A 14,072-nucleotide genomic window follows, 5' to 3' on the forward strand; every position below is an offset into this window, starting at 1 on the left:
GATCCAAAAAAATAGTTTCATTTCCAATGTGTAGCGATAATTGATAATGATATGATAATGGTCTTAACCATGGACCGATAACTCATGAGGATTGCTAGTCTCCATAGTACAAGTTCGTAACTCAGCAAAAGGTCAAAGTTCCGTCTCATATTGCAGCGTAAATGCTAAACGGCCGCATGTCCAATGTTCACTTTTTTACAGGAGAGGCGATCAAAGTTTTCGACCTCATTTTTTAACATTTTAATGCTGTTTTATTTTTAAATACCTATGCATTTATACTCAAAAGATGCGTATTTTAAGGCTCTATAAATTTGTAAACACAGACAGAACTCACAAAAGGACTGTTTAGCTCAAAAGTTAGCCACGAAAGTGCAGAATGCCGAACAGGCATTTGCATACAAATTCCTGGCTACACTATCTTGTATCGTGATTAGCAGACATGGATCAATACATGCTAGAACTAAGAACTATAATGTTTAACATTGACTACACGTTATATTCATGTTTTAGTATACAATTAAACACTGGTGTCGATTTTGATGCTCACATTCCAGGTTAAGGCAGCTCGGTGGAGAGCTGATGGACGGTGGGTTTGGGTTCTTTCATTTAGCAGATTATTTTATTAAACCCCATCGCAATTGTGATAGACGGTTTCTCCATAACTGCCCATCCGGAGCGTCTCCCGTCACGTATATTTATTTCCACTTGTCAGATCGATTTAAAATTTGATATAATATACAAATCTGATGACATTACAATGGTGACTTTGATCTGATACTGCAACTAGGACAGTCTGCAAACAACCCAATTCCTCAACTACTTACAATAAATCTTGCGAAGACAATTTTAGAAAGAGACGCGAAAAACAATTGAAGCTGAATATGATATTGCGTTACGTGTTTTTTCGCATTTCTTTGTAAAAAGTTGGCTTTTGTCACTACGGTCACAGAGTTATCCCTTGTCAAAATTTACCCCTAGTACAGCTTCGATTGCAAAAAAATGTTATTGCTAGCGGACGCCAAGAATGAATGAATGCATAATCCGACAAAATACAAAAAAACTCAATTTTGTAAGAAAAAGCTGCGAATGTCACACCATGTAATTTTACCTGATAATATAAAATCGAACGAACTTCTGTTGCAATGCGTTTGGGCATAATTGCATTTAAAGAAGTAACCGTTTTTTCGCTATTTTATTGTTAGGTAAGTTCGTATCTATCTGCTTTAATTTGTTTCAACGAGTAGTTGGCTTATAGATGGTGACTTTATGCATCGGGTTTTTGTTTTAATTTAATTACTTGTTATTTAGCATCCGACATAATTTTAAATAATTAGCTGATCTTAGTTTAAAGATTTGAGCACCAAAATCTACACAATTAACATCATTATATAGAATGTATTAAATACTGATTTTCCAATTAGTCACATTTATAAAGATAACACAAATAATTTAGGAATATTTTTAAATAATATAATAAATAATTTGATTTGGTTTAAAAGAGGGATACATTTTTCTCCTTTTGAAATCAGATCCAAATTTTTTTCCTATACGTTGTGGACATGATAATCTCTATTTTGACATGACAGCTTCATCAATCTTTATCCATCTACGGTAAATACTGTTTTAAATAGGAATAAGAAGGTTATTATACATCGAATCTAGTCATGAATCCGTTTTAACAAATCTGTTTTATTGTAATAATATTAATACACATTGGATCTAGTTTCAAATCAGTTTTGACATGATAGTTTTATCTACCTTTATCCAACTACGACAAAGACTGTTTTAATGTAATATAGAGGTTATTATACATTGAATCTAGTCTTCAATCAGTTTTGACATGACAGCTTTATTTACCTTTATCCAACTACGAAAAATATTATTTTGATGTAATGAAAAAGTTATTATACATTGAATGTAGGTTTAGTAGTCGCATTCGTTTTGACATGACAGCTACATTCATTTGTAATGATAAAGAGTCTGTTTTAAAGTAGTAAGGAGGTTATTATACACTGATACTAGTTTTTCTTTAACATGACAGTATCATCCCTCTATAACCGACTACGATAATGTTGCCGCTGTTAGTTGAAAGGGCACTTGTGAGAAAAAGTAAAAACCGAGAAAATAATGTTTAAAGAAATTATACTAAAAATATATCCAATTATCCCTTGCGGTAACTTCATACCTTAAAAAAAATAAAAAAAGTTACATATCCAGATTTATTTTACTGATCACGGCAGTATACACAATTTTGTAGAAAAAAAGTCATATGCATTTCAACTAACGGCGGCAGAATGACTGTTTTAATATAACAAAGAGGTTATTATACATTGAATCTAGTTTCGGATCCGTCAGCAAGCATCAGTGTGACTGTACGCGAATTCGTCCATACGAGGCGTGCCAACCGCGCGGGGTTGAGGCGAGCCACGTCCGCCATAGGCGCCGTGCTGTAGCATTTCACGCAACGTGTTTGGGCTGCGCCTAGGCCGAACATTCCTGAAAGGATAAGCGTTATAAATTACTCTACTGCCTAGTCTCTATCTCTGAATACAATTTTGGCTCATTTCTTCGGTCTTTTTAAGGACATCCTTAATCTAGTTAAGATATTTGCTTTCAATACGCCAGTTGTTCATACTACTAACGGTAACAAAAAAAAGCATTCACTAACGCCCTATATCCCCTCACTCCAAACTACCAAAAGACGAGCAGACATTGTTTATTCCACTGAACGGTTTCAAAATGCACACTCCCATAGATTTTTTTGCTTTCTTAGTAGCTTTTTGTATAATAATATCAATCGTTCACTGTGTATACAGGGTGATAAAAGACCAGTGACCATTTTAAAGGAGCGTACTGTACAATGGGAATAAAAAATACATGTTCGGTTTTTATCAAATACTTAACAAATAAATAAGCTATTACGTCTCAGTTTTCCAAAAAATTTCCATTAAGAACGGTGTGGGGCAGTGGGCGGAGTCAGCGCGCGAGTTTAGTTATTTGACGGATAACAAAATATTAAACTAATGCGCGATGCGTTAGCGCAGGTCTGTCGTCGTGCGGCGCGACGTCTGGACAACTAGGCGTTGATCGCTCAATTTTATTAACTATTTTGAGGTCATCGCTTTCAAGGATCACGCGATAGAAATTATTGAGAAATATTATCATAAAAAAAAATGGGGATTTATTTTTGTTTTATTTCAATAATGTGTTCTATTACTGAATCTTATGCAAAGGAAAAAAAATGGCCAGTGATTTTTTATCACCCTGTATATCATACGAATAAGTTTCAATGTAAGAAACCTACATAAGTCTGGTAAAAGGGATTAAACTGCAATGACATTGAAAATTCAATATCAGTTGTTACGTAATATTAATGAATAGTTGAGGTGCTAACTAATGTAATTAAGTATTCATATTTTATTATAATTTATTGTCATACAACAAAATATGTTGACTGAAGTACCGGCACGCTATGATGGCCGTTTTGACGTTTGTCCACTCATCAAGTTTCGTATTAATTCATAACTACGTTGAAGGATCTCATTGTTGTACGATGTTGTCAATAGTGACGTGCAGTAAAATTTATGGAATGCATAATTATACGACACAACTCGGCATTTGTTTTTCGAAATTAAAAATTTTTAAAACAGAAATCTAATACGATCGTCACATAAGGGATCGCTGGCCAGCACAACTTCTACCTGCGGCAAACTCGCGTCAAACCTCAACGCAAACAAAGCGGTTTCGAGTTGAAGATATATTAAGTAAACATTTTTATTTTCCTTTTGTATTTTATATTAAAACTATTTAATCAGCTACCCCTTACAATACTAGTTATAAATCTAACAAAATATAGATGTGATTCGCATTTGATTATGTTATATGTAACCTCACTATTGTAATCTGTTAAAACAGCCATAAGGTGTAATTCAAGTTACGTAAACTTAACAATAATTTCACTATTTGCGATAGATACATAAATAAAATGTTATTTAATGAGATTCACAACAAGATGGGGCATTTCATATGTGTCTCATTGATGTGCGGTGAAGACACTGCACATCATTTAGTTGGTTGTCAAACATTCAAGACGGCGGACGCAGATGAGATCCTCTTTGAAAACCGCCCTCGTGGATTGTGTCATGAGCTGTGTGAGGCTTCAACTGGGTATCAAATTCAACTTGCCAGTGCTAAGTGTGAATTTATGTAACGGCATACGAGCTAGTTCTACATCCTAAATTGCCCAAGTTGTACCGCATAGTACAAAAATGACGTACCTATATAATCTCAGTACAGAGTACCAAAAAAACCGACTTCAAAAGTCATCGATGCCCTAGATTGCCACCCTTAGAGGTGGAATATTTTCTTAAAATTTAAATGGGACCACTATCCAGTTATTCTTTTTCCAACAAAAAAATAATCATTAAAATCGGTTCACAAAGTTATCGCGTAACGTACCTAAAAAAAAACAGACAAACTGCGAACCGCCTCCTTTTTTTGAAGTCGGTTAAAAAGACAATATACGAGGTAGCACACGGGCCAACGAGGAAGAAGGGTCTACCTAAAGTAGACACGGATTCTTACCAGCGGTGCTCTGCCAGAAGGACAGGCGGTTGTCCGAGGTGGCGTAGGAGACGAGGTAGCGGCCGTCGGGGCTGAAGGCGCACGCGGTGACGGGCCCGTTGTGCGCCGCCAGCGACTGGCAGCGGCCCGCGCGCAGCTCGTACAGCGCCAGCTGGCCCGTGTGGCTGCCCACTGGAGTGCAAAGGGCGACATGCTGTTACTTTTTCATAGTATAAAGTACGGTGTTTTTTTTAAAAAAAAAGGGACTAAAAAATGGGAATTTAAGGTTTTTTCAATAGGACAAACTATTGATTGTGCCAAATTATTGATTAATTGACTATGCCAAAACAATTTTTGGTCAAGCGTGAATTGTCCGTAAAAATGAATAAAATTGATAAAATTTTTTTTTAGTGCTGATCGAATCAGTTTTATGTAAGGATCATTTCATTGCATGGGACGAAAAAAAATCGGGATAGCAGGAAGTTTGTCAAAGAAGGATGGCGAAAGCTGACCCAATAATTATAAAATCAACAAAAAACAGTTCATTGACTTTGCTAGTATAATTTTACGTATTAGCCATTGACTTACAAATAAATGGACGACGGGTCTAATACAAAAACCACGAAAAAAATGTCCCAAGTCAACCTATTTAAACGTAGTGACATATAAAGGAATATGAAAAAGCTAAAACGTTGAATTTAAATTGTAATGTCATCGCAGTACTGTCTAATTTTGCTTGCTTCGCTGTCAGTCGAACAAACGAAGACTAAAGCGTGAATGACGCTCTGTTTACGATTTTAACGCCCTATAAGTTCGGACACTTCTTAGCGCGGACCCGACGTCCATATAATTGTAAGTCAATGGTTTTAGCTTATGCCTAGTGATCAATATACTTCAGTATATTTTTAGAAATCGGGAATAAAGAAATTGTAAAACAATGTATTTTAGAACAGATGCAATAACACAACGCAACTGATTCAGTTCGACCATAGATTAGGTAACGTTCTTGAACGTACGTTTCATTTTAAGCATGATTGAATTTTTACCTACCTAAAGTATTGGTATTTTATAGTACACACATAAAACATTAAAGCTATAAAATACCTAATGAAATAATCAATTTAACAGTAATGATATAAAGTAAAAAATAAAATACACATACAGTGACAAAAATGCTTAGACAATATTTAAATGAGAAATAATTAAAGTTAGCAAAGGAACGTTTTGATAAAAGGCTCCTTGCTAATGTCAATTGTCACATGTCACATGGAGATTGCGACAGTATGACCATTTGTGGCAGATTTCTGCCATTTGGGCAGATTTCATTTTTGTTCATTTTCATTATGACAGAACATGTTAACGTTATATTAAATGTGACTGACTTTGGCAGATTTGGGAATATTCAGCAAGTTTTTTATTATTTTTGGGAATAAACTGAAAACTTGTTTTCTGCCACTACTAACAAACATCTGAAGCGAAATACAGGACAATATTATAAACATAACCTATATCAACCTTAAACCCCAGCTTGTACAGGCTGTAATCAATGAATTTTTCTGACGCTTTGATAATGAATCACAAGTATTGATAGGTCCCTTTAATGCAGGTCGCCATCCTTCTTTAATAAAACGTTCTTTCAAACAAAATTAATAAAATAGATCGTTTTTTTTAATGCTGACTATTCCAAAAAATCAACACTGTCTGCTGGCGGGGTTTTCCCCACCTGCTTACTCTCTACATGGTTGGTTAACCCGCGAAATTGCCACATTACGCATGTTGCGTTCCATTTGCGCAACCATTTTCCATTCAAATCAATAACTGTCAAAACGAGACTATAAATTAAACGCGTTGTTTGTAGTTTGTCGTGAACGTCGTCGTAATGTCATTCCGACATATACATTATACAATGTGTTGTTTATTTGCATTCTCGCCATGTTTACAGAGGTTATCCTATATCCGAAACTGAACCCAAATCACTAAAAAAGTCAATCGCAATGAGAATTTTCGAAATTCTTATTTTTTATTTAGTTGCGGTAAACATCGATTCGCAATCACCTGATCCAAAGGTCATGGAACTTTTGCATGACACGTGTTACCAAACAGCGGAGCGACTCTCTTGTTATCTCTTTCTCAAAAGCATGCGGGCGTTTCTTCAATCAATGCGCTCTTTCACGCATAGGGATAGTTATAGATGGGCTCGCCAGCAATTAGTTTATCTCGAAATAACGCGTCGCGTGAATTGAGAGATTTTTGGTGTTGACCAGAACTCTATTATCATCAAGGCAGCGCTCCTTCTGATGGACAACAAGTGTGTGAGTAATGGGGTGATGTGAAACGTTTAGTTTACACGGAGAAGATTACCGAGTGTCGAACAATTACGCGCAAAAACCGTCTCCGCTTTGAAACTTGTGAAGTCAAATGCGTAGTGTTCAGAAAGTTGAAACGAAATTCTCGACAACAAACGAATTTTTGCATAGCCAGTCACAGTGGTGGTTGGCATCTTTCTAATTTGTGGTGGTTGGTGGACACTTCCGGCAATTCCTTCGAGTCGGCACCAACCAACCAAACCTAAAATCGGCAAATTTAAATTACAAAAAACAAACATCTTTAGTCAACTTCCCTAATTATTTTAATAATTAATAAATTATAACAATACGTACTCATAATGATAAAAAATAGGTTTTTAAGCGATCGGAGCGCTCGCTCGGGCTTGCTAGGACTCCGTCGGGGCCACTGCCCGCGCGCGGTGTATACGATTTAAAGACAATTTTGCAAAACTTTAATAGATACAATTAGTCAGAATATTGAACAGAATATTTTTTTATATTTTTAAATGATTTATATTATTAATTTCTTAAATATGGCGAGAATGCAAATCAACACACTGTATAAGGTGTAACCGTTAGAAGTTCGCTTAAGTAAAAAAAATTTTTGCTGTGTCGCTCGAGGTTGTGGGCCCTCTGCACGCTAACCCATTCCAATGATTCGAATCGTTCTCTCTCTGAGCAAAAGTGTATAATTTTTCACCTGCCGTGCGTACTTTTGCTGAAATTATATACAATCGAAATGCAGCATGTCGCTGTTTCAAGAAGTTGTTTCAAGAATAGGGGTCCAGTCCAAATTAGTTCCTTTTTTCGACTCATTGCTGAAATTTAATTGTGAACGGGACACCGAGCTTTCAATTGGTTAACACAAGTACATGACAACATTGGGATGGTCTACGATTCGTCAACTATGCGCGGCAGACACATCACTGTTTATTTTTAAACATCCTCCCGATTAGTTCGGTGCTTTTGGAATAGATCACTTTTCTAGAAAGCCATTGGTATGTGACGGACTAAAGGAATTAACTGACCTGCAATCCTTCTTGTGGCCGGGCAATGTGACACCTGGTTGTAACGGCAGATGGCGGGAAAAACTTCGTTGAGGCCTTTGCTTTTCAAATGTGACTGATCCACGCAATGCAGGATTATGTCCATCACCTAGAAGCGAAAAATTATTATAATAATAATAAAAGCAAAAAAAAAAAGATCTTTAGTAGCAGTATAGGCACCTTGAGAAAGAGTTTGTCTAAGGAAGTACTGCCACCTTACCTATTCCTTCCGCCGAGCAGTAACGTCATTATTACTGCGTTCCTGTTCGGTGCTGGTGAAATTATAGGCCCATGGGAGTTGTCAACTTATGTCTCATAGTGACAGGCGTAGTGGCAGTGCCTCTCAGATCGTTGAGATTTAAAGCTCTATGTGGCACTGCAACTGCTATGGACAGGCGTGTCGCTTACCACCAGGCACACGACTTGTACACGATGACTCAATCTCGAGTGACGGAACGCGTCACTCGAGATTGAGTCATCGAGATTGAGTCATCGTGTAACATACATAAAAAAACATAGTCATATTGAGAACCTCCTCCTTTTTTTTGAAGTTTTTTTGAAGACTCTGTGAATCGATTTTAACGATTCTTTGTTTGTTGGAAAGAGGATACCTCAGAAGTGGTCCCATTTAAATTTGAAAAAAAAAATTACACCTCTTAGGTTGGCAAACTAGGGGATGAATGACTTTTAAGGTAGGCTTTTAGTACTCTGTACTGAGATTATTTGTTCTTGTAACGACTGGCGCTGACCTCGACCAGCAGCTCGGCCACCTCGTTGTGCATCCGGTCGATGAGCAGCTCGATGCCGCGCAGCACCTCGGCGCGGCCGCGCTGCAGCGCCAGGTACGCGGCCGACGGCTGCCCGCTCTGCTGCGCGGCGGCGCAGCGGGCCACCTCGCGGGCCATCGTCGTTATGAAGGCCGCGGGCCTGCCGGTTCGATGCCGGTCGGTGCTATCTCAATTTTGACAACTTCACAAGGCGAAGAAAAAATTGTTTGCGACATTTATTATTTTAAATATTTTTATTACACACGTACGTATATACACTACGCATTTTTATTTAACAAACCAGATGCTATGTAAATGATTTTTTCTTCACTTGTAAAGTTGTCAAAAGTGAGACAGTACCAGCTTCTCGTTCACAATCGATATGTGTCGTTCATTGTAATAGTACATTACTGTAGAGGCCGAGTCAAGCAATCCCCGTTCCCGCCGAGGCTAGTACAGTGCTTTTCTCTAACAATGTGAGGAAATACTAAAAGACCGACTGGTATGATATACAAATATTTTGTATGCCCGTAAAAATATACATAATTTCGTTAAGAAAGAAGATATCCATTATATTAACCTTAGAACTAAGTCCAAGCTCATGGTACCACGATTTAATTGAATTAAGGTAAACGATTCTTTTATGGGGAACTGTATACGTTTTTACAGTAAGATTCCGGAGCATATATTAAAATTACCATTTCCTAAGTTTAAAACTTACAATAAAAGTATTTTAACTGAAAAGTCATTACAAAATTGTAGACTGTGTGTTAGATAAAGATGTATAGAAAGACAACATGAGTCTAGATTCCACACAAATATGATTCAAAATGTTATGTTATGTAATATTCCATAGCATTTAAGTTTATTTGAAAAGAGCAATCTCTAGAGTTTCTTGCTCGTTCTTTTCAGGGAGGTCAGCGTAGTGAACGAGCAGTAGCTTAAAAAAATGACGCTTTTAAGTGTAAAAATTCTACCTATGGAATAAATGATTATTTGACTTTGATTATAGGTCATTATAGGCTTAGTCACTTTTTAACCGACTTCAAAAAAAGAGGAGTTCCTTAATTCAATTGTTTTTTTTTGTATGTTAAGCGATAACTCGGCATTTGTAAATCTATTTTGATGATTCTTTTTTTGTTGGAAAGAGGGTGCCTCAGTATTAGTCCCATTTAAATTTGCAGAAAATATTCCACCTCTAAGGGCGGCAAATTAGGGAATGAATTCAGTTTCGCGCACTTTCCGGTAACCGATTTCAATACGTACGTAGTACGTCTAATTTAACAAACTTTTGAGATCGGTTTTTTAGTACTCTGTATATATTATTTTATTATAATTTTTGGCTTGGACACAAATACTTTGAGCCAGGCTTCATTTAGTTTTCGGAATCCTTAAGAAATATTTTTTATTCTATTTATAATGTAGTACTTGTAGAAGTGTAAAAATAACTGGGTTTTAAATAGTCTTTCAAGCGGCGAGAGTCATTATCCATTTGTCGTCACTTTCACTTAAACCACTTAGTTCACTTGCTAATAAAGAAGGTAAATTTTGACGTCGGTTAAAAACTGACATAGGGATGATCCTTGTTCAAGTTTAGTATAAAAAATGGTTGTCACCTAGCTGTGGCGATGAGCGTGAGTGCGTGTCGCGCTGTGCGGCACGAGTCCGCCTGCGGGGACAGTGGCAGGCCGTACGTCATCGACGGAACCAGCTTGTCTGCGTCCGAACACATTTCCAACAGCCCTGCGGACCATCAATCCAAATAAATAAATAAATATTAGACAACACCAGAGCTCCGGCAATCGCTCAACGCCATAAGTGCCTACCGCTGAGTGTATCGACGTCGATACAAACGCTCATACAAGTCTTAATTAATTAGCATTCGGTTCCGCACGACTGCACACGTTATTTTCACCTCTTTGGGCGCGTACTTAGGTTCCCTTTTCCTTGTAGTGAGCGCCTGGTGTCATTAGTCAGATTTAGTAGGCTATTATAGCTTAAGTATTTTCGATTTTGTATGAGAGTGATGTATCTGTTATGTAGTAAGTATTAAGTGATCTGTGACAATACGTCCCAAAGTAAGTAACTAATGCACTTATGTTATGGAAACCGAAAACGACGGTACAGCAAACTTTTAGTAGCAGTAGAGTTCCTTGTTCCCCATCTTACCTATTTCTGCCACCAAGCAGTAATGTGAGCATTACTATATTCCGGTTTGGAAGGGTAAGGGTGCTGGTGAAATTACAGGCACATGGGACAAGTCAACTTTTGTCTCAGGGTGGCGGGCGCAGTGGTAGCGACCTTCAGATCTCTGCGATTTAAAGCTCTGAATGGCAACTGCAACTGTTACGGATAGACGTGTCGCTTACCACCAGGCGCACGACTTGTTCGTCCCGCCTCTTGGTATTATAAAAAAAAACATCCAGACCCATGACGTTATAGAAAATTTAGTTTTCGACATTGGCCCGGCCGCGGATCGAACCTAAGACGTGTAAGCCACTCGACCACACTGGCCTTTTATATCTGACAACTATATAAAGTGTCCCTTAGAACTTTGCGCTTTAAAGCTCTGAGTGGCACTGCAACAGCTATTGAAAAGTGTGTCGTTAAGCACCAGTCACACGACTTGCTCGTCTCTTCACTTGGTATAATTAAAAAAAAATTCGAGCGTACGTTATTTCGGGCAAATGTAATTTCGTACTACAGATCGGTGAGTCTTCTTACTACGCACTCCAGGTTTTAAGATTTTACCCAGTAAAACATGGCTGACGTCCAAGTAGGGTTCCCAAACGGTGAACCCACGGCCCAGCAGGTCGACGGCGGCGCGGCGCAGCGGCGTGTGCGCAGGCAGGCGCGCGCACGGCGGCGACAGCAGCAGGTGCGTCAGCGCCAGGGCGGTCAGGCGCGCCAGGTTGTTGGACGAGCTTAGGGTGAAGCCTGGGGAGCACAGAGGTCACGTCCACAATGTACACCATCATAAGGCGAACAATAACGTACATGGTTGTATACTCTAGTCAATTTCGATGTAGAATAAATGCTTTCGCCTTAAACTGTGTCACAGTTACCACGATTTCAGTATTTTTCCCGAAATTTCCTTAGGCTATTAATATAATCTAGTAATCATGTCTGTGATGATGATTATATTACTATATTAGACAACATCGCATAGGTTGCTCTGATCCCAAGGTAAGTAGCTAAAGCACTTGTGTTGTCGCAAACAACGACGGTACCACAAACACCCACATCCGAGACAATATAGAAAAGTTAATTTTCTACACTGACCCGGCCGGGGATCGAACCCTCAGAGATGGGGACACCATGAAAATCGGTGTGCAAACCACTCGACCACGGAGGTCGTCAAAAGTCACTAGCAAGTGATTTGAAACAAAGATAAAAATTACAAGTAATTAATTAATTATATTTGTAAAACTGTCATTCCTCATGATTTCTTGATTTGAAGGGTGAGATTAGGAACATTTGAGTTCGAGTCGTGAAACGCGCGATTGCATCGCTCATCGAGTATATAACCAGAAATAGAGACAGAATGTCATTTAATTTGTTTGCTAACTATTCTGCCATATTATTTATTTCGAATTCGAACAATTGACGGTTGTCGTCAATTGTTTCACTTCAAATCGACCAGTTAACTTGAGCTTTGCTATAATGGACGACAATTGCAAAATTAAAGATGAAATTTGAATCAGTTTGTTTTTTAATTAGATATTTTGCAGTTTTTCCCCACACCGCCAAATTAAACAGCACGCCATTGTTAGAGATATTATCTTTATTACAATAAATACATAATGTTTTTGGAATATGCAGAGACGTACAAACAGGTCAGTTGTTGGCGCTGTACTGTTTCAGCTTTCTAATTTGTAATTTCAGTGCAAACGAGAGTTGACGAGAAGTGACGTATCACTGATGAGTCACCAGGAACGTATGGTCCTTATTTCGTCTCTGTTTCTGGTTATACAGGGTTACAGGTTAAGTCGACGTAGATCCTTTAGGGGCTTGTAGTTTCCACCATTTCTGACTGATATGACTATGAAACACCCTACCCTAAACTTAACCCTTTTCAAGATATTTGACTTTAAGGGTTTTTTATAAAAATTGCCAATTTTATGTCTATTAGGTTACGTACTTCGAAATTTGTGAGTATTATGATTATTTTTTTATAATTTTTACTTATAAGATAACATGTTTTCTAGCTTTAATAACCAAAATTGTAGGTAAATTAACTAAGTGGGTCACAGGAGACTGTTGAAAGTTGAAAAAGTTAAGTAATTTGTGCCCAGTTTATTTTTCTTTGAGGATTATTTAAAAAAAGTGTAAGGCAGCTGTGCGGCAGGTGTGCTTAAAAATATCTACGTTTCATTAGCTATCTAACAAGGTATAATAGTTTAGGGTTAACCTGTAACCCTGTATACTCGATGGCATAGTGTAAGGGTAAACGATTAACAGCTGCATCGCTGCTAAAAATAGTCGTGTACTCCACTTTTGAGGTAACTCCTTTCCAATAAATAAAAGAATCATAGAAATCCGTTCACAAATCTCGCGAGTTATCGCGTAACATACATACAAAGAAAAACACAGTCAACTCAGTTATTTTGAAGTCCTTTAAAAATCAAGATAACTTTGAATTTTGTCCGTTTTTTTTAAATGACGTACCTTCAACAACGGAACTCTTCCTACCAACATCACCATCTTTACGTCTCTTGTTCCCAGCAGCACCTGAAGATTTGTCAGACACAACGCGCAAATTATAGAGAAAAAGCTTAAATAAGTAAGGCATAATGTACATTATGAATAATAGTTATTAAGCTCAAGCTGGTAATAACGATATTTCTAGATTTCTTACTTTAGGAAAAGGTATGACATTACAAAATGGACTTTAAGTGTATCTAAATAAAATACATTTGGAAGAGCAAAATACGACGTGCTGTCGCCGCGCTGCCCGCTTGTATTGTAAAGTATAGGGTGTAACACGGCTATATGACACGGAGGGAAACTACTTTAAATATAAAATTTAACTGCCTCCGTGGCCGAACGGTTACCATGCCGGACTGCCACGCAGAGGTCCCAGGTTCGATTCCCGGGCTGGGAGAAATATTTGTATGGCCTACATTTGTTTCTCTCGTGAGTTTGGGTGTAATTTGTGGTTGTCTATGTGTGTGTCCATGGCACCCGCGACACAGGGTTTCCCTAGTGCGGGGCTATGTTGAGTGTGAGCGTTATTAGCGTTATTTTAAAAGTCTGTCTTTTTTGAAGATGTAGTAAAATGATATTTCCAGGGTTGCCAATTTTCAAAAAACTTTAAATAGTGTTATCGACTTTTATCGATAGATTGAATTGAAAGAGCATAAATTTTT

At 37.8% G+C, this 14,072-nt stretch overlaps 1 protein-coding gene across 1 annotated transcript in view; it reads right to left on the reverse strand.

The window, feature by feature from the left end:
• Positions 1–2,214: 2,214 nt before the first annotated feature.
• Positions 2,215–14,072, reverse strand: part of LOC113225577 (WD repeat-containing protein 7) — a 180,066-nt gene continuing 168,208 nt past the window's right edge. Inside the window, exons 30-36 of the mRNA XM_026457906.1 lie at positions 13,372–13,434; positions 11,455–11,640; positions 10,320–10,446; positions 8,686–8,863; positions 7,919–8,045; positions 4,585–4,755; positions 2,215–2,496 (exon numbers count right to left, since the gene is read on the reverse strand). Coding sequence (XP_026313691.1) covers positions 2,324–2,496; positions 4,585–4,755; positions 7,919–8,045; positions 8,686–8,863; positions 10,320–10,446; positions 11,455–11,640; positions 13,372–13,434 — 1,025 coding nt within the window. The 3' untranslated portion in view covers positions 2,215–2,323. The remainder of the gene's footprint in view (positions 2,497–4,584; positions 4,756–7,918; positions 8,046–8,685; positions 8,864–10,319; positions 10,447–11,454; positions 11,641–13,371; positions 13,435–14,072) is intronic.

The sequence above is a fragment of the Hyposmocoma kahamanoa genome, unplaced genomic scaffold, assembly GCF_003589595.1.
Source record: "Hyposmocoma kahamanoa isolate Upper Pololo Valley unplaced genomic scaffold, ASM358959v1 167, whole genome shotgun sequence".
Classification (NCBI taxonomy): domain Eukaryota; kingdom Metazoa; phylum Arthropoda; class Insecta; order Lepidoptera; family Cosmopterigidae; genus Hyposmocoma; species Hyposmocoma kahamanoa.